A 20,420-nucleotide genomic window follows, 5' to 3' on the forward strand; every position below is an offset into this window, starting at 1 on the left:
GAGTCCCAGGTTCACCCAAGGCTGAGAGTAGCAAAGGACACAGCTGCACAATGAAGGTGGAGAAGCCGAGCTGCGTCCAGCTTCCCATGACCCCTTGGACACCTACAGACCATGGGGATAGTCCGTGCTTTGAGCAAAACAGTCCCAGGGCCTCTTACAGGATGGGCCAGCAGGAAGCTTAAGCGTTGACCCTGAAGCCCTGACCATGCGACTGGGCAGGGAGAGGGGTTTGGGGAATGCCATTCTTCAGCTTCCACCCCTCAGGGGGGTTTTCAGTCTGCCTCTGAGCCACATCCCTGGTCCTTTTGATTTTGAGATAGGGTCTTGCTAAGATCCTGAGGCTGGCCTCCAACTTGTGATCCTCCTGCCTCAGTTAAGATGGGTGAATGCTTCAAGCACTAAACAAACATCAGAACTCTGCTGAGAGCATAACTCATCCTCAACCCTCCCTCCATCCCTCCAGATGGTGTTTTTTGGCTACATGGTGTCCAGCATCCTCTTTGGCCTCCTGGCTGACAGATATGGTCGCTGGAAGGTAGGTGGGGCCTTGTGGGATTTGGCATTTTCTTCTCTGTTCTTTTGTTTTCTCTCTCTCTCTCTCTCTCTCTCTCTCTCTCTCTCTGTGTGTGTGTGTGTGTGTGTGTGTGTGTGTTCTAATGCTTCTCTGAACATCCAAGACGGAAAATGTAGAAATTCCCTTCTGATCACACATCCCTGAATCCCAGGCAGGTCGCATTGGTTTTTCATCTGTCCCCACACTTAGTCCAGATACGGAGTTGAGGGATGTGCATAGTTAAAACTCATTAGGGTGTAGAAATTTGCAGGTATAACCAGGCAAACTCACATTAGTTAATTTTGTATTGTTTTGAAACTAAACTGAAGCCCATATGCCTTCTCAGATTAAACATCAAGGTATAAATTATCTTCAGAAAGAAAACTGTCTTCATCCAGTCCCTGTGGGGTATATCTATAATCCCAGTGACTCGGGAGGCTGAGGCAAGAGAATCACAGATTCGAGGCCAGCCTCAGCAATTTAGCAAGACCCTGTCTCAAAAATAAATAAAAGGGACTGGGGATGTGGCTCAGAGGTAAAGTACACCTGGTTTAATCCCCAGTACCAAAAAACCAAACAACCTCCTCAAACCCTAACTAATAATAATAAAAAATTGATTACAAACCAGAGCTTTTTTTTTTTCTTATTTAATTTCTGATGAAGCATACACATAAAGACAGCTCACAGGAAAACATTAATAGAATTGGCTGTGTATCTTAAAGTGCATAAAATAGCAAAACTTTTAACATAATATCATGAGCGTCTCGTCTTTATTTTTTCTAATCAAGCTTCTCAAAGGAGAAAAATCATAAAAAGGCATTTATGAAAAAAGAAATACAACTGATCAGGAAATATTTAATCATAGAAGATAATCAAAGCAAAATGACATAGCAAAGGGTTTTTCCTTATCAAAGTGATATTAAACATTAAGCTCATAAGTAACTTTTAAAGAAAGTGTTAAATATACAGCCAGTGACTCTTGATATGGAAGGAAATTTGAGTATGATACCCAAAAATTTGCCTTTTTTGTTGTTGTGGTGGTGGGTAGTGGGGATTGAATCCAGAGTGCTCCACCTTTGAACCACATCCCAGTTCTTTTTATTTTGAGATAGGGTCTTTCTAAGATAGTGAGGCTGGCCTCCAACTTGGGATCCTCCTGCCTCAGTCCCCTGAGTTGCTGGGATTACAGGTGTGCACCACCACACCGAGCTCTAAATATGCCTCCTTGACATAGAATTATTTTTTAGATAAAAGTAATTAAGAAGCAGCAAGCAGCAGAACAACTTTATTCTCTTCCTCTCATTTTTCTGCCTTAAAGTCAGGATATAAATTCTCCTTTAGGGAGACAACTCTGGACTCTTCTTATGAGCCTGTAGGTGGCGCCAGAGGAATCTCGCACCACCCGCTCCGTTGCCCTTTGTCTAGTCACTGCCCGGAGCTCTCACGTCTTAGCTGGAGATGCCAGTTCGCCTGGTTCTGAGCCATTCTTTGCGCTGCCTTGCCCCGGAGCTTTGTCTAGTCACTGCCCGGAGCTCCGTTGCCCTTTGTCTAGTCACTGCCCGGAGCTCTCACGTCTTAGCTGGAGATGCCAGTTTGCCTGGTTCTGAGCCATTCTTTGCGCTGCCTTGCCCGGGAGCTTCTCCCACGTGATGTGCACTGACCCTGTGAATAAACTTGCTTTGCTTTTGCTTGTTAATCTCTTGTTGCAGGGGCCCATCCCAACCAAGAACTCATGGGGGAAGAAAAACCCTTGGAGATTGAGGAAACATCTTATTTCCTCCCTGACAGTACTGTCTATCAGTTTGGCAGTATGAATCAAGAATCTTGAAAATATCTATTATCCTAACCTGATAATTTGCTTCCAACAATCTGGTTTCCTGAGATTATTTGAGAGGACAGGATGATTTATGCACAGACATCATTCCAGCTTATTTTAACAGAAAATCTGAGACAACCTCAGCATTAAACAATAGGGTGTATAATAGATTTATATATACTACATTACATGTATTAGATTTTGTTTTATAGAGCGTAGTAGATTCTGGAATTTTTATTTTATTTATTTATTTTTGGTACTGGGGATTGAACCCAGGGCACTTTATGACAGAGCTAAATCCCCAGCCCTTTTCAGTTTTGATTTTGAGATGGTCTCACTAAATTGCCAAGGGTCTCTTTAAATTGTTGAGACTGGCCTTGAACTTGTGATTGTCCTTCCTCAGTCTCTAAAGTTACTGGGAAGATTCTAGAAATTTTAAAGCCATTAAGAATTTGTTTTCAGCTGGGTGTGGTGCATGCCTGTGATCCCAGCAACTGGAGAGGCTGAGGCAGGAGGATTGAAAGCTTATGGCCTGCATGGGCAACTTAGTGAGATCCAGTCTCAAAAAAATAAAGAGGCCGAGGGTGGTGGGGCATGTGTGTAAACCTATCCAATCCGGAGGCTGAGGCAGGAGGATTGGAAGTTCAAAGCCACTCTCAATAACAGTGAGGCACTAAGCAACTCAGTGAGACCCTGTCTCTAAATTAAATGCAAAATAGGGCTGAGGATGTGGCTCAATGGCCGAGACCCCCTGAGTTCAATCCCTGGTAGGGGTACGTAGCTTTGTGGTAGAGCACCCTGGGTTCAGTCCTCAGTATGGGGAGTGGGGGAGTTTTCTTTCACAAAGAAAATACAACCACATTAACAGCATTGTCTCTGGATGGGAGAATCAAAGTTGATTCAACTTATTTTCTTCCTTATTCTCTATTACAAATTGTATTACTTTCATAATTAGAGAAAAAAATTAATTCCTGGAGGTTTCTCCTTATAATCATTCTAACACAGTGTCTCACTGTGCTTCTAACAGCCCTGTGAGTAGGGAAGGGTTAGTTTTGCTTTCTGGTGTACAAAATTGAGTTTGTCACCTGTGAGCAGGGCACATTAGAGCACTTCTGATAAATGGTCTAAACTTGGAAGGTCTGGGCTGAGGCACAAGCCTCAGCTTGTGGGAGGCCAGTGAGCTGCTGCCCACCAGCTCTGAGCAGGAAACGTCCTGATGGCAATGACCCTTCACCTTCTGTAAGGGATCCTCTCCCCTCCCCCTACCGAGGCAGGTCAAGTAACTAGTTGTCTTTTGTTGCTTCAGATTTTGCTCATCTCGTTCCTGTGGGGAGCCTATTTCTCCTTGCTGACCTCTTTCTCTCCCTCGTACATCTGGTTTGTCTTTCTGCGGACCATGGTGGGCTGCGGAGTGTCTGGCCACGCCCAAGGGTAAAGACTTGCCAGTGGCTTCCCGGGGAAGAAGCAGATACAGGCATTTACACCCACATCCTCAGTGCTTAATGGATGAGTAGCATCAACAGTTTGCAAATAGATAGACTTGTGCTAATTGTTTTTGAGTTTTTAAAATTTTGGAAAATAATGGCTGCTCATTATTCCAGTAGGAACCGTTTGCTCATCACAATGATGCTTGACCTTGAGGCTTAGTGGAGTGGTTGGTTGCAAATGCGTTAGCTTTTGTTGCCAAGGCTAATCATCACTTTTTGACTAGGAAAATTTTGTAAGACTAAATACTAATAAAAAGTGCCATATTAGGTTAAAAAAAAAAAAAAAAAAGTCCAGGGCTGGGGACATAGCTTGGTAGTAGAGTGCTTGCCTATAGGTAAGGCCCTGGGTTTAATCCCCAGCACTTAATTTTTCTTTCTTTTTTTTTTTTTGAAGTCCATTTTGGACTAACCATTTTAAGCACTATTGCCCTGTTACCTAAGACTGCCCGAGTGAATGTACAAGACAGGGCGAGATCATATTGAAATAGAAACATGATTCTCATTTGCTTCCTGCCCTTGGGTAAGTGCCAGGGTCTGAATTTGAAAGTCCTTAAACTAAGCATTCTGGTTTGGGGAGCCTCCTTGAAATTAACAGGGCTCCTCAGGCTATTCTCTCTGAATTTCTTGGAACAAGTTATCTGTAAAGTATATTGGGAGATGTCAAAGCACCTGACTGCCTTCCTATGTAGGGGAAGGTATTGCTCTTTCCTGGGGCATATGTTAAGCATCTGAGGCCTGGAGCCCTAAAGGAGTAGAAGCTAAACTGACTTTTAAAAAACCTCCCAGGAAACAGTCCAATAAAGATGTTAAAGCCCAACCTTGCCTAGTCAGAGCAGAGGAGACCGATTAGAAAACTGATGGAATATGATTCCATTTATTCCATTCACAAGACTAATATGTACTTAATTGGAAACCTGTGCTTTGACACTTGTTAGTTGGAAAACTATTTACCTTCTCTTGGGTGTATTCTAATTTCCCAGGTATGTTTTAGAAAAGGGAATCGGGTTTGGGCAAAAGGTCAGGCTAATATATCTGAAATGGGTGAAGAGGGTTTGAAATAACTTTCAGTAGAAATGGCAACAGAGAAGCACTGGGACATTCCCTTCTCACTGTTCTCTCATGTGGACATTAGTTGTAGCAATTACACGTATGTAATATATGTATTTTTCTTTCCGCTGTGCTGGGGATGGAATCCAGGGCCTTGCACATGCTAGGCAAGCACTCTACCCCTGAGCTGCATTCCTAGCCCTGTAACAATTTTATTTTGATGTATGGTGATTGATGACGCTTTTGAATGCTTCATTTCTGTGACCAGATTGCTTAAGGAAAGTGATAATAACTCTGTTTTTGCCCTTCTTGTTTAGGTTAATCATAAAGACTGAATTTTTGCCCACTAAATATCGAGGCTACATGCTCCCCTTGTCTCAGGTAAGGTGAAGTAGGCGTTGGCCCCGTCTTCTGCTTTCACGAGGATGCAACCTTGCAGGATTTCTTCTGGCTGGTTGACCTTTGGTTGGCTCGATGCCTGTTTTCTGCACTAACTAAAAACGTTGAGAATGCTTGATGCCAGAGGTCGATGTCAAAGCCTTATGACCACTGGACTTATGTCATCCAGCGATGGTGCTCAGAACACAGTACCATCTTCCTCTATGATCGGGACATATTCCAGGGTCTGGCCTTGCTGGAATGACAGCTGCAGGAAGGCATCTGGGATCATCTTTCTCTCCCCTTCAGAGAGGGGAAGTAGCTACCACCCCATTGGGGTGCCCCATCCTCCTTCCAAAGATTCTGGTATCTGCAGATCCATCATTGGCCCCGCCTGAGGGACTGTGTCATAATTGCCATGTTGAAGAGGAGAAGCCTGGGATGCTCTGGAGCCCTCAGGTCCCAGCTGACCTTTGCATCTAGAAGAGATGTCTGTCTAGCTACCCTGTACCAGTTTTGATGCCCTTAGTATTCCAAAGTTTCTATCAATAGGCAGGGGGTTCCAGGAAAAAAACGACTCTTCCCATTAAAGTAGTATGTATTTGGCAATAAGTAAAGCAGTCAGAGAATGTTTTTTTTTTTTTTTTTTTTTTTTTTTTTTGTTTTTTTAAAGAGAGAGAGAGGGGAGAGAGAGAGAGAGAGAGAGAGAGAGAGAATGAATGAATGAATTTATTTTTAATATTTATTTGTTTTTAGTTCTCGGCGGACACAGCATATTTGTTTGTATGTGGGTGCTGAGGATCGAACCCGGGCCGCACGCATGCCAGGCGAGCGCGCTAACTCTTGAGCTGTATCCCCAGCCCCGTCAGAGAATGTTTTAACAAAAATTTTTTGAGCCAGGTGCTGTGGTACACACCTGTAATCCCAACTACTTGGGAGGCTGAGGCAGGAGGATCACAAGTTGGAGGCCAGTCTCAGCAACTTAAGAACATCCTGAGTGCCAAAATAAAAGAGGGTGGGGGGCTGTGGATGTAGCTAAGGGGTAAGGTGCCCTGGGTTTAATTCCCCTAGAAAAGGGGACACTGAATTTGGGCAACAAAAATAACAAGAAAAAAAAATCTAAAAAACCCTGCAACACCAGATAGTAACTCTACCTTACTCCCAGGTTTCTTCTTCAGACTTGTGTTAAGGTGGCTGCACACACTTTTAATACTTAGCATTTAATACTTAAAATTATTTAATGAACAAAGCTCATTTTCATCTGCCCAGTGCCTTGGCATATTTCCTGGTTCTATCCCTTTTTTGTTAGTCTTGTTTTCGAATCTCCTTGGGCCATCATGCTACTCCAGTGGTTTCACAGTTGTCCCTTGGTATCTGTGAGAGATTGGTTCTAGGATCCAGAGCATACCAAAATCGGTGATGCTTAGCTTCCTTATATGAATGGTGTATTATTTGCATATAACATATGTAAGTTATATATAAGCCATGTGAATAGTTGTTCTGCATTTAGGGAATGATGACCCCCCCAAAAAAAAATCTGTACATGTTGAGTATAGACACAATTTGATCTTGAATATTTTTGAAACTTGGTTGTTTGAAATCCCAGACGCAGATTCTGCTGATCCAGGGCCTACAGGCATGGATGGCCGACTGTACCTAGGTTGTTGTCTCTCCACCTCCAGAAATCTGTTTCCCAGGCCCCTCCTTGAACTTCAGACCCCAGAGGTCAGTCACCTGAGTCCCTCACCTGGATTTCACAGGTTCCTCAGATACAACCTGCTCACAGCTAATCTCTTCATCTTCACTGAAGCCCCTTGGTTCTGTGTGTCTGTTCTGCGGTCATAGCAAACAGGACCCCCTCAGTCACTGGAGCCACAAACTTGAGAGCCATTGTGGACCCTCCCTTCCCCTCATCCCGCCTGGTCAACCCCCACTGCTGCTAACTCATCCCCTGTTGGTGTAGCCTCGACCCAAGTGTCCCTCATCAAACATTGCCACATTTACCTCAAAAATGTGGGTCAAGTCCACTAAAGAATTTTGACATTTTGGTACTGAAGTTCCACCCAGAGCCACACCACCTTCTGGTCTACTGCAGTCCCCTTATTTGTTGCTCCTTCAGAAAAGTTGTCCCTGATCACCCAAGTCACACTTTATCACATTATTCTACTTCCTTTATAGCTCTAGTCCCTTTATGAAATCTTTTTTCTTTTTTCTTTTTTGGTAATAGAATTCTTTGAAAGAGTCCCTCCCTCAAGGACTCCCAAGGAACCTTCTAGTAGGGTACCTTCTCCCATCTCTGTGAGGTAGAGTGGAGTCGCCTTATCCCTCATGCTCAGGTGAAAGCTGGGACTTGTTCCAATTTCTGACGAGGAGACCAGGCCCCAGTGGGCTGTTATTTATTGATGTAAGATTATCTCCAAGATACTACTTGCAAGTACAAAAGTCAAAGTGTGTATGTTGTGTAGTCTCTGGTACCCTTTGTGAAAAAAGAACAAAACACGTCCTTATGAGCTTGGATGTGTCTAGAACAGCGTTGGAAGGACAGAGAGGAGACTGGTACTATTGACTCCACTGGGAAGAGAAACCAGATGGCAGAGAGCTAAGGGAAGAAAGTGCTTTCACCATTTCTTTCCAGTTTTTGGTGCCTTTTATGTTATGACCTAGTGAGCGCATGACCTAGTCAAGAAAAAAGTCAAGGTCTGAAACTCCAGGGCGCCATGTTCTTTAAACCACATAGTGCTGACTCTCTCTAGCTAAAAAAGTCCCCAATTTACAGAAAGCCAAACGGAGTCATGGAGGAGTGAAGTGTCCATTTCCTCCAGGCAGTGCAAGTGGTGCTGGGAGTAGGACCTGAACAGTCTTCCTTGGAGCCTCCTGTCCTATCCTTGAGCAATGTGGGTGGATAGGAGGCATTTAATCTTTCATGTCTCTGCCCAGGTTTTCTGGCTGGCTGGCTCCCTGCTCATCATCGGCCTGGCCTCTGTGGTCATCCCCACCATCGGGTGGCGCTGGCTCATCCGGATAGCCTCCATCCCCGGCATCATCCTCATCATGGCCTTCAAGGTGAGCAGCTCTTTTGGCCCTCTCCAGCTGGCCCACTAGCCTTTTTGCCCCTCCAAAATCTTTCTCCCATCTTCCATCTTCCTCTAGAGAGTATCCCAACCAGCCTGCCCCTGGGCCTCCACCACCATTTATTCCTGACCTCTCTCTCCCTGAGCACACGCCCTCTGATGCTGTCCATGCATTCTTGGGCCACTGCAGGCCTGCCCGCTTGTTGTCCTCCTCTCCCACCAGGCTGTGAGGTGCTCAGCTGCAGAATCCTTAGCTTCCTTAGCTTCCAGCAGAATCTGTTCTTTGTTAAAGATGGAATCAGCTGCTCAGCAGAACGGGGCTCTGATCCCTTTGTGTCACCTACCCTGGGGAATCAAAGAGCATCAGAACTCAGAGGGTCCTTAGTGGTCATTCCTTCCAACCTTCAACCGAATTCAGGCACGTCCCTGGCAGGTCTCTGCCAGAAGACTCCCAGCTTTGTGCTGCGGTGATTTTATAGCTTTCTATAGTAGCTCCATCTCCCGGCAGCTCCAGGTGTTAGGCAGTTCTGTGTTACAATCAAAGATGTCATAAATTTACCTGCAGGTCCTACTGTTTCTTTCTGGAAAACCAGAGGTCCCTCTTCTCACCACGACATCCTCCAAGTGTTTAAGGGAGGCCCTTCTAGGCCTCTTCCCTGTAATTTATTACTTTCAAGTCTTTTCCACGACAGCTGGCTTCAGAGTCCTGCCTCTCTCTTTGTGGAAAGCCCAGTTGGTCAGCATCTTTGATGCAGTGAACGGTTGCCAGAATCCCACGTAAGCCCCGTGGTGCTCTGGGATCAGTGGTCCAGCAGCCTACTGCCTAGTGTCCGCCTGCCTCTGTTGGTAGGGACTAGGACTTTATCGCCCACGTGGCAAGTTGCCCTCCACAGCTGGATTCTGATGGGTTTGGATCAACTGCATCCCCAGGGTCTGTTTTGCATCAGTTTTTAAACCTAGAACCTAAAGCCTGTAATTGGGGTGTGTGTGTGTGTGTGTGTGTGTGTGTGTTTTAAATCTCAATTAAATTCAAACATTGACACTTCTTCCTTTGGTTTTAGCCCAGGCTTCCGTCTTCCCTAGATTTCCCTGCCTAGAGGCAAGTTTCCACAGGTCAGCAGAAGCCTGCTGGACTGTGCGCTGGCGAGCGGCCTCGTTCTTTTCCCACCTTGGGAAACACGATGGTGTTTACAGAGCCATCACAGTGCTAGCTCTGCATCTGCAACAGTCGCAACTCTCATGTCCTTTGTCATCTGTGCCCAGTTTATTCCTGAATCGGCTCGGTTCAATGTCTCCACCGGGAACACCCAGGCTGCCCTGTCCACCCTAGAGCGCATTGCCAGAATGAACTGCTCGGTCATGCCGGAGGGGAGGCTGGTGGAGCCCATTCTGGTGAGTTCTGCCACTGGAACGGGGAAGGCAACCTTAGTTAGCTTTCTAGCCTCCCCTTGGAGGCAGGGATGGTCTGGGGAGAGCAGACCAGTGTTGAAGCTGTGGTGAACCCCACTGTGAGCTGCTGCCATGTGCTCTGGTTAGTTCTCTAACTTCATTTTTCTCAATAAAATGCAAACGGCAACACCACCTACCTGTGGAGCTGATCACGTATTTGGCAATATTGTTTATTTATGGGAGAATGTTTTTCAGGTTCTGGGGGTCAAACCAAGGGCCTCATGCATGCTAGGCAAGTGTCCACCCCCTGACCCTTTTTATTTTATTTTTTGAGAAGGGGTCTTGCTAAGTTGCTGAGATGAAGGCTCTGAGGCATAGGTGGTCAACGTTTTCTCCCATAATGTAGTGTTTCTCTTCATGTTCTTGATTGTTTCCTTTGCTATGAAGAAGCTTTTTAGTTCTCTACCATCCCCTTTATTGATTCTTGATTTTACTTTTTGCACTTTAGGAGTCTTATTGAGGAAGTCGGTTCCTGAGCCCATATGTTAGACTGTTGGACCTACATTTTCTTCTAGTAGGCGCAGGGTCTCTGGTCCTTCATCCACTTGAGTTGACTTTTGTGCAGGATGAGAGATAGAGGTTCAACTGAATTCTTTTGTGTATTGATTTCCAGTTTTCCCAGCACAATTCATTGAAGAGGGGATCTTTTCTCCAGCGTCTGGTTATGGTGCCTTTGTCTAGTATGAGACTAATGGCTCCCAGCAGTCTCTGTGTCTTCCATTTTATTCCACTGTACCTCATGGGGAGTTGGGGTCCCTTTACATCTGCTACGCTTACTGGTACATTGAGACTTCTGTCATGTACTTCTTTCTCTTTTCCTACCCTCAGTTACATTTATATTTCCTCTTATTGGCTTGGAATTTATGCACTGCTTCTTTTATCTTAACAGTCATCCTTACGTCATAGATGCACACTTGCAATAGCAAATATTATTTGCTGCCTTTGTGTGCCTCCTCGACACTGGGACCTTACGGTCTTCTGAATCATTTTTTCTTCAAAATCATTTTTGTCTAGAGTTTTGATTTTACTTTGTAAGCTTCCCTGAACAAGTCATTATTTTAAAGCCAGCATCTCTGTAGATGGACTAATTTTTTTAGTACCATCATTTTTATTATTGGTTTCTAAACTTATTTTTATTATTACTGACTTTTTGTATTTCTCTTCTTTCTGATGGGTTAATTTAGTTTTATTTTCAATATTTAAATGTTGGATCTACCTGGGCTTAATTTGGTATAAGAAACAGCACAGATCCAGCTTTGGCATGTCCAAATAGCTAAACAGTGGCTCTCATATACTTTTATTGAATAATTCATCCCTTTTACATTTGAAGAATTATTTAGGGCTGGGGATGTGGCTCAAGAGGTAGCGTGCTCGCCTGGCATGCGTGCGGCCTGGGTTCGATCCTAAGCACCACATACAAACAAAGATGTTGTGTCCGCCAAAAACTAAAAAATAAATATTAAAAAAAAAAGAATTATTTAATGTAATTCCAGCAACTCAGAAGGCTGAGGCAAGAGGATGGTTGATTCAAATATATGTGAGAATTTATTACATGATAAGGAAAGAATTTAATTTTTATCCAGTTTGTTTTAAAACTTTTTATTTTTGTATTAGGGAACCTACCACTGAGATATACCACCCAGCCCTTTTTCTTAAAAATATTTATTTTTTTAGTTGTAGATGGACACAATACCTTTATTTTATGTATTTTTATATGGTGCTGAAGATCAAACCCAGGGCCTCGCATGTGCTAGGCGAGTGCTGTACAGCTGAGCCACAATCCCAGCCCACCCCTCCAGCCCTTCTTATTTTTTATTTTGAGATAGAGCCTTGCTAAGTTTCCCAGGCTGGCATCAAACTTGTGATCCTTTTGCCTCAGCCTCCCAAGTTGCTGGAATTACCTTACATAATTTTTTTTTATAAATTGAATTTTACCAATGATCACTTCCCTTCTTGCTTGTTCCTTAGTTTCTCACGACCTGGTCCGTGAGATGTGTCACCTACAAGAGAATCAGTAACAAAACAAGCACAGATGTTCAGGATCCAGGAGTGGGGCTAAGGATCAGTGCAGGGAGGCAGACTAAGCCAGGGACAGCCAGCCTCGCTATTTCACTCCAAAGACACTGGGAGGAAGGGCTTGGGGCAGGGCTGCACTGGAGATGAAGAGTACTGGAGATAGGGTGTTGGGACCGAGATTCAGAACCAAGTGTCTCATTAGGATGAAACAGACAATTCCTGTGACTCACAAAGTCCTCGGCTTTATGACTCCCCAGTGACACTGTGGGAGGTGAAGGGGCCACAGTGGCATCACATAAATTCATAGCAGAGAGGTAGATGGGTGGGGTGTCGTGGTGCATGCCTGTAATCCCAGCGGCTCAGGAGGCTGAGACAGGAGGATCGCAAGTTCAAAGCCAGCTTCAGCAAAAGCAAGGCCCCAAGCAACTCAGTGAGCCCCTGTCTCTAAATAAAATACAAAATAGGGCCAGGGATGTGGCTCAGTGGTCAAGTGCCCCTGAGTTCAATCCCCAGGACCTCTCCCCACCAAAAAGGAGGAGGTAAATGGGCAAGGCTCTGGACTGGGCTCAGTACACCTTGATTCCAGGCTGGCTCTACTGCTCCATAGCTATGTGACCTTAGGTAAGTCGCTTACCCTCTATGGGCCATATATTCATTTGGGACTAGGAAGTTGGAGGATAGGACTAGCTCCAAGGTCTTCCAATCATGAGTGACCAGAACCCTAATAAGTGAAGTAGATGAGGGTGGAGTCATCTGTGGCACCATGCTACCCACAGTGACCTCCAGGAACCACACCCAAGAGCCATGGGAGAGAAGACCTCTGAATTCCCTGCACGCTCTAGCTTTCTGTGACAGCGGGAGCCAAGGCCCCTGGACCACATTCCTGGTTCCTTTGGAGGGGACCTGCAATCCCAGGTTAATTTATGAGAAAAGAGTAGTTGGTTTTCTACAGAGAATCACCCAAAGTATTTCTAGCTTGCTTTCCCCTACTTTTTTATTTTATTTTTTATTTTTTTGCAGTACTGGGGATGGAATCCAGGAGTGCTCTACCACTGAGCTACAACCCCAGCTCTTTTCACTTTTTAAATTTTGAGACAGGGTCTTCCCTAAATTGCAGAGGCTGGCCTCAGATTTGCGATCCTTGTGTCTTAGCCTCTTGAGTACCTGGGATGACAGCCCTGTGCCACTGCACCCTGTTTCATACTTTTTTTTTTTTTAAACATACGTTTTACTTGTTAATTTCAAAAGAATCGCCCATTCGTTTTGCTGTCACTTTTAATTTCTCCTCCTTCCCTCCCCACCCCTGTGCCAGCACCAGTGAGCAGGACAAGAATGGAAGAACTGGGCCTTAAGTCCACTGAGTGCCTCTATGTGCCAATGACAACGGCTGGCTAAGATTCATGTGTTATAAACAATATTCTAAACGCTTGGCGAGCTGTGCCACGGGGACCAAGTGGTCATCTCACTCTACCATACCCATATTATCCTGTTCCCTATGATCCCAAATATCGCAGAAACGTTTGCTTGTTCTTAACCTGCTAAATGTCTTCTGTCCCCCTCCCCCACCCTTTTGATAATGTCAGGAAAAAAGAGGAAGATTTGCAGACCTACTGGACGCTAAGTACCTACGGACCACATTACAGATCTGGGTCATATGGTAAGAATGCAGTTATTTAAAAACCAGCTTTAAATAAATAGGTATTTGACCGGGCTTGGTGGCGCACGCCTATAATCCCAGCAGCTCGGGAGGCTGAAGCAAGAGAATTGTGAGTTCAAAGCCAGCCTCAGCAACCATGAGGCACTAAGCAACTCAGTGAGACCCTGTCTCTAAACAAAATACAAAATAGGGCTGGGGATGTGGGTCAGTGGTCACGTGCCCCTGAGTTCAATCCCTGATACCCATTTTTTTTTTTTTTTTTTTTTTGGTATTTGGAGGAATCCCACTTATGTACAGTGGTCCCCCCTCATCTGTGGTCTTACATCCCATGATTTCTGTTACCTGTGGCCAAGCATGGTCTGATAATATTTGTCTTGACTTCCTCAAAGCAAGAGAGACTACGCTCCTCTAACTCTGGTTACAGTCTATTGTTATAGGTGCTCTCTTTTATCTTTAGTTATTGTTTCTCTCTTGCTGTGCCTCATTTATAAATTGAGCTTTATCACAGGGGTGTATAGGGAAAAGCATACTATATATAGGGTTCAGTACTCTTTGGTTTTAGGCATCCACGGGGGTTCTTGGAACATGTGTCCTGCAGATAAGGGGACTACTGTAAATTCACTCATCACCACTGGGGAGAAAAACACAAGATAGACTCCAAATATTTCCTTTAGCAATGTCTTATCTATTAACACCACACCACACCACCACCACAAATGAGTAAGTAAAATTTTAAAAAGACAAAACCCTAATTGTCTATGGCCATTTCCCCCCTCACCAGGGATTGAATGTGGGGTGCTTTACCACTGAGTCCATCCTCTGCTCTTCTCATTTTATTTTGAGACAGGGTCTCACTAAATTGCTGAGGCTGGCCTTGAACTTGTGATCCTTCTTCCTCAGCCTCCTCAGCACCTGGGCACACACACTTGTGCCCCACCACATACAGCTACAACAAGTTCTTAAACGTTTCTTATCAGGGCGTATGTGATGGTGCACGCCTGTGATCCCAGTAACTGGGGAGGCTGAGGCAGGAGGATTCCACATTCAGGGCCAGCCTCAGTTATTTAGTGAGACCCTGTCTCACAAAATGGCTAGGGATGTAGCTAAGGTAGAGCACCACAGAGCTCAATCCCTGGTACTTAAAAAAAAAAAAAGGAAAATAGTCTCTCATTTGCACTTTTGTAGCCTTTTCATTTTTCATTTCCTCGTGACAAAAACTGATCCCTCGAAGTCAACAGTGACCAGTGGGTTAGCCTCTTGTGGTCCCCTGTGTGCTTCTTTTTTTTTTCCTTTACAGTCTTGACCTGAGTAAGCAAAGCCCTTTTAATCAGGACACAAAAAGGGGCTAAGGGGGGATAAGAGAAAAGATTGATGACTTTTACACATTAGGTTAGTAACTCTGCGCCATAAATATCATGAGAATCCCCAAAGGTAAACTACCAACTGGGAGAAGAAATTTGCTCTAAATAGGCACAAACATTTTAGAGATATTCATATTCACATCTGTGTAAAAATGTTTTATTGATATTTGTAATTTTTCCAGTAAGACAACCCAGTTTAAAAATAAGACTAGAGGGACCGAGGTTGTGGCTCAGTGGTGGAGCGCTTGCTTAGCACGTGTGAGGCGCTGGGTTTGATCCTCAGCACTGCATATAAATAGATGAATAAAAAAGGTCCATCAACAGCTAAAAAATACATATAAATTAGTGACATATCTGTAGTGACCTACAGATAGGTCACTCATAATGTGTACATCAGAAAAACTTGTCAAACATGCTGCTGTCCCCAATGCCACATATATGTCACCAGGGAAATACAAATTAACACCTAGCAAGAGACCAGTCCATGAGAATGGCTAACATGAAAAAGACTAATGCTAGCACCAGCTGACTGCAGCTCACATCAGGGCAGACTTTGTTACAATTGAAATGTGCGTATCCGGTGGCCCCATAATTCTTCAGTTTATACCCAAAAGAAATGCACACGTGTTTCCCCAAAGACATTTGCATGATGCTGTGTGAGCCGGGTTCTCTGTTCCTTTTGCACATTCTGTCTTGTGACTTCCACGTGGACTCCTCTCCCCGTCATCTGCCTCCTGAACTTCCTCCATCCTTCACGTCTGCTAATGATGTCCTTTTCTCACTCCCAGGCTGGGAATCTCTTTTGCCTATTACGGGGTTATCCTGGCCAGTGCCGAGCTGCTGGAGCGGGATCTGGTCTGTGGTTCAAAGTCAGAGTCACAGGTGGTGGTGGTGACTGGGGGGGACTCACAGGAGAGTCACAGTCCCTGCCACTGCCACCTGTTTGCCCCGTCTGACTACCGGACAATGATCATCAGCACCATCGGGGAAATTGCTTGTAAGTGTCCCTCTGTGCTGGGGCCCTCTGTATTTCAGTCAGTGTTTTAGTCAACTTTTTTTTTTTGCTGCTGTGACTAATAGGCTTGATTAGCACAATTATAGAGGAGGAAAAGTTTATTTAGGGGCTCATGATTACAGAGGTCTCAGTCCATAGACAGCTGGCTCTGTTCCTTGGAGCTCAAGGTGAGGCAGAATGTCATGGTGGAGAGAAATGTGGCAGCAGGAAGCAGCTCACGTGATGATCAGGAAGCAGAGAGAGAATCTACTCACCAGATACAAAATATATACCCCAAAATCACACCTCAAGGAACCACTTCCTCCATCCACACCCCACCTGCCTTCTGTTATTACTCAGTTAATTCTCCCAGGGGATTAATTCACTTAATTGGTCAAGGCTCCCATCACCTAATCATTTCACTCTGAATGTTCTTGCATTGTCTCACATGTGAGCTTTTGAGGGGCACCTCATATCCAAACCATAATAGGCTGGGTACATACCATTTGGAGTCTTGGGAGAGAAATGCAACCTACTAGAATTGCACAAGACCCTCAATCATGCCGACATGTCTCCAACATGGATTGGTATGGGAAAGAAGGGTCCAGAGGCGTAAAACTTTGAATTATTATGTTAAGTTGCATTTCCTCCCACATCTTAACATCTCAGAAATTGGCATGTGTCTTGAAATGACTCATTAGATTTCAAATGGCAGCATTATTTCTGTCTTAGTTGACATAAAATGATGGTACTTAAAATCAATGGCACTCTGAATTCAATGAGAAACTGTATAAAACATTTAAAATATAGGTCCAGCAAACTGACCATTAACAACAGATCCAGGTGCACCATCCTGGGGACCCCTGTGGGGAAAGTGTCTTGAAGGAGTCGTGAGTTTGATGACAGTGTGAGTGGGTTTTGGATGGAATACCAGAGACATTGGGAGAAAGTTGTTCTTTTCTGAAATAACAAGCATGACTCCTGGCTAGGGGTCATGAAATGTCACTTGTCTGTTAAAGTTTCAAAAACTGTCTTTGCTGTTTGCCTTCCAGTGAATCCTTTAAATATCCTGGGCATCAACTTCCTGGGGAGACGGTTGAGCCTTGCTATCACCATGGGGTGCACGGCTTTGTTTTTCCTCCTCCTCAATATTTGTACTTCAAGGTATTTGTCCTTCCATTGCTTCAAGACAAACAAGTTTTTTACAGTGGTTTCCAATGAGGTCTCCAGACCCCTAATGTTCACTGGGGTCTGGCATGAGTCCCTTTTCCTGAGAGAGTGGAGAGCAAGCACCTGGTGCCTTCCAAGCGTATTTGCCTCCTCCTACTGCTCCTGCACCTCTCAGCTCTCAGGATGGAGGTGAAGCATTGGGATTCCCACCAAAATACTTAGGATCTTTACGCATAGTTTCCTGGAGGATTGGAGAACAACCCTAGTTGTTTACCATATTCTCTGGACCAGTGCCGAGATAGTTCAGTGATAGGGACAGCTGATCTGTGGGGTAAGATTGATTTCACTCTTAATGTGCAGTCCTAGAGAGGCATGAGCTATAATATACAGTGGGCCTCTGCAACTGTGGTTTTCACCATAGATTGAAAATATTAAAAACAAAAACAAAAACAAAAAAACTTTGCATCTGTACTGAGCATGTGTCGAATTTTTTACTTTGTGTTATTCCCTAAACACTACTATTCAGTATTTATAAATAAGTACTAGATGTTACACTAACCTGGAGACATGTAAAGTGTACAGGAGTATGGGGTTAAATGCAAATACGATGCCATTTTAAAAAAGGGACTTGAGCATCCTCAGATTTTGGTATGCACCAGGTCGGGGGAGTGTCCTGGAACCAGTCTGTCCCGAATACTGAGGGGTGAATGCATATCATCAGTTCTGAAAACTGTACCATTTTTTTAGGGCATGTGCTCATCTAGAGGGCCAGGTGGAATGACCCACTTGGGAGGTAGTTGAACCCCATCATTAAGCCTTCTAAGAGCAGTGCCTCCCTCTAGTTGAGTGACAAGTGGCTGCTTCAGTGTCTGTGAAGCACTTGGAGCAGGACCCCGGGTGGCCCTCCGTGATGGCTTTTAGGACTTCCCTTGGCTTTCTCTCCTCTAGTGCCGGCCTTATTGGCTTCCTCTTCATGCTCAGGGCCCTGGTGGCGGCCAACTTCAACACCATCTACATTTACACCGCAGAGGTGAGTTTCCCAGAAGGGTTTTCCCAGAGGCGAGTTACTTTAGGGCATTCAAGTGAGCCACTAGATAGGGAGATAGGGTGTCCTTCTGTACACAATGCGCCCCTGGTTTCTGTCAATTATGTTCTCAAGACAGCCCATGAAAATGGCACTAGCAAGTTTGATGTGGACTTCCCCTCCCTGTTTAGTCTATTGAAAGACAATGTGAGAGGAAAGATGGACCTTCTCTCTTTTCCTCTACATGTACAAAACAAGCCATCACCCTGACCACAGCCTGCAGGAGTCAAGAATCGGGAGCAGTGTGTTGCTGCTCCGTGAAGCTCCTGTTTTTCCCTCTTAAAATTACAATGTGTTTTTCACCTTCATTACTTTGGAAGACCATTTCCCCTTCTCTCTGTTGGTTGGTGCACTGTAGGCTTACATTTGAATATAATTGTGATTTATTCCATATGCATTAGTTTACTGAATTAATACAGCAACGGGATATAAGGTACTTCCTGAGATAGCTGAAGAGTTCCTCATAGACCTCTGCTCATATGGATGAGTGGGGGTACAGTGTCACATGCATGTACTCCCAGTGACTCAGGAGGCTTGCAAGATCAAGGCCAGTCTCAGCAAGTTAGTAAAGTCTTGTCTCAAAACAAAAATTTTTAAAAGGGGGGAGGGGCTGCGGTGAGGCTGGGGATGTAGCTGAGAGGCAGAGCTCTTGCCTAGTATGCCCAAGCCCTTGGGTTCTATTCCCAGAGCTGGTTGGGGCGGGGGCGGGGGCGGTGGTGGAATTCCAAGGTGTGTATCAGAGAAAAGGAGCATCTTGAGTGTTCTGAAGGTATGTGGTGTTTAGTATGTTTGTAACAAAGACTGATCTGGGAGGGAAGAGGAGAACTCTGGCAAGAGTCACTGACTGGTGTTCTCCATACCTCTGCCCCACAGGTCTACCCCACCACGATGCGCGCTCTGGGAATGGGGACCAGCGGCTCCCTGTGTCGCATTGGTGCGATGGTGGCACCGTTTATCTCCCAGGTACAGTCCACAAGTGTCTGTAGGGAGAAGGGAAAGAGGGACCCCGAGCCCTTTAGATTTAAGAGTATAACCAAAGGTTTTTGCTCACTTGATGAGTTTTCTTGGGGTTCCTTTGCCCCACTGTTTGAATTTGGGTTGGGAAAGAGGCTACATCAACGCCAGGCTTTGCCGGTCAATCTCCTGTATTGCTTCGCCTTCAGGGTTTGCTCAGCTTTCAACTGGATTTTGTTGGGGAGGATCCAAAGAAAAGGATGCCTTGAAGAGCTGGAGCAGTTGCAAGATGATGGGCTTTAATTCTGAATTGGCCCTGATCAGTTGTCCAGATGGGCAACTGAAAAACAGAGCCCCCTAGCTAGGGAGGTGCTATGGGGCAAGGGAAGTTCAGTGCACAGGTAAAGCTGGTACAGGTAAGGTGAAATCCAGGGGACCCTGGCACCATGAAGCTTCAGGAGGGAAGTCAGGCAGGTAATGTGTGTTAGTCAGCCTTAGCCTTTTTGTTGCTGTGACCAAAATACCTGATAGGAAAAATTTATTTTGGCTCATGGTTTTGGAGGGTCAGTCCATAGAGGGACAAGGTGACTCCATAGCTCTGGGTCCAAGGTGAGGTGGAGCATCATGGAGGAAGGCCGTGGTGGAGAAAAATGATCAGGACCTAGTCACCAGGAAGCAGAAAGAGTTCTGCTTACCAGAGATAATATATAATCCCCAAAGATTTACCCCCAGTGACCTACTTTCTCTAGCCACACCCTATCTGCTTACATTGCCACCCAGTTAATCCACAGATTAGGTTACAGCTCTCATAATCTAGTCATTTCACCTCTGAATATTCTTGCATTGTTTCACATGAGCTTTTGGGGGACAGCTCATGTCCAAACCATAACACAAGGTGGCCTGTAGGGTTGTAGGTCTTGGGGTGCTATATGCCTTATCACTCTGTACTGCTCATTCTCTTTTGGTCACAAGAAACAGAAATCCACAGGATCTGGCTGTAGCAAAAGGGCAGGAGTGGGGCAGGCCCTGGGAAGGCCTGGTCCAGAAGTTAAGGCTGTCCACTCCAGGCCCTGCCCACTCCCCATCAGTCTGGGTTCTGTGGTCACTCATCCCCCCTGAACACGTGGGTTTTACTCCTCTCCTGGAAAACCCATGTGCTGGGCCTGCCCATGTCTGTGGTGTTCCCACAGATCCCTAACACAGCCCTACCTCTGGCCTCCAGAACCGGAGGATGAGTTCTCGATAGCTAGGAGGGGCCTCTCATTACCCAGTTGTGGTCATTTGTCCATGCTTGAGCTGTATCAGGGTGGTCAAGAGCCAGGACTGTGAATAACCATAGATATGGAGGTGAAATTCTCAGAGAAAGAGCTGCTGTGGGCGGAG

General features: G+C 45.1%; 1 protein-coding gene across 1 annotated transcript in view; it reads left to right on the top strand.

The window, feature by feature from the left end:
- Svopl (SVOP like) overlaps positions 1–20,420 on the top strand; it is a 50,476-nt gene that overhangs the window by 16,738 nt on the left and 13,318 nt on the right. Inside the window, exons 4-13 of the mRNA XM_076853200.2 lie at positions 464–535; positions 3,676–3,800; positions 5,221–5,284; positions 8,219–8,344; positions 9,616–9,744; positions 13,401–13,474; positions 15,624–15,832; positions 16,882–16,993; positions 17,948–18,029; positions 18,957–19,046. Coding sequence (XP_076709315.2) covers positions 464–535; positions 3,676–3,800; positions 5,221–5,284; positions 8,219–8,344; positions 9,616–9,744; positions 13,401–13,474; positions 15,624–15,832; positions 16,882–16,993; positions 17,948–18,029; positions 18,957–19,046 — 1,083 coding nt within the window. The remainder of the gene's footprint in view (positions 1–463; positions 536–3,675; positions 3,801–5,220; positions 5,285–8,218; positions 8,345–9,615; positions 9,745–13,400; positions 13,475–15,623; positions 15,833–16,881; positions 16,994–17,947; positions 18,030–18,956; positions 19,047–20,420) is intronic.

The sequence above is a fragment of the Callospermophilus lateralis genome, chromosome 1 (assembly GCF_048772815.1).
Source record: "Callospermophilus lateralis isolate mCalLat2 chromosome 1, mCalLat2.hap1, whole genome shotgun sequence".
In the NCBI taxonomy this organism is placed as follows: Eukaryota; Metazoa; Chordata; class Mammalia; order Rodentia; family Sciuridae; genus Callospermophilus; species Callospermophilus lateralis.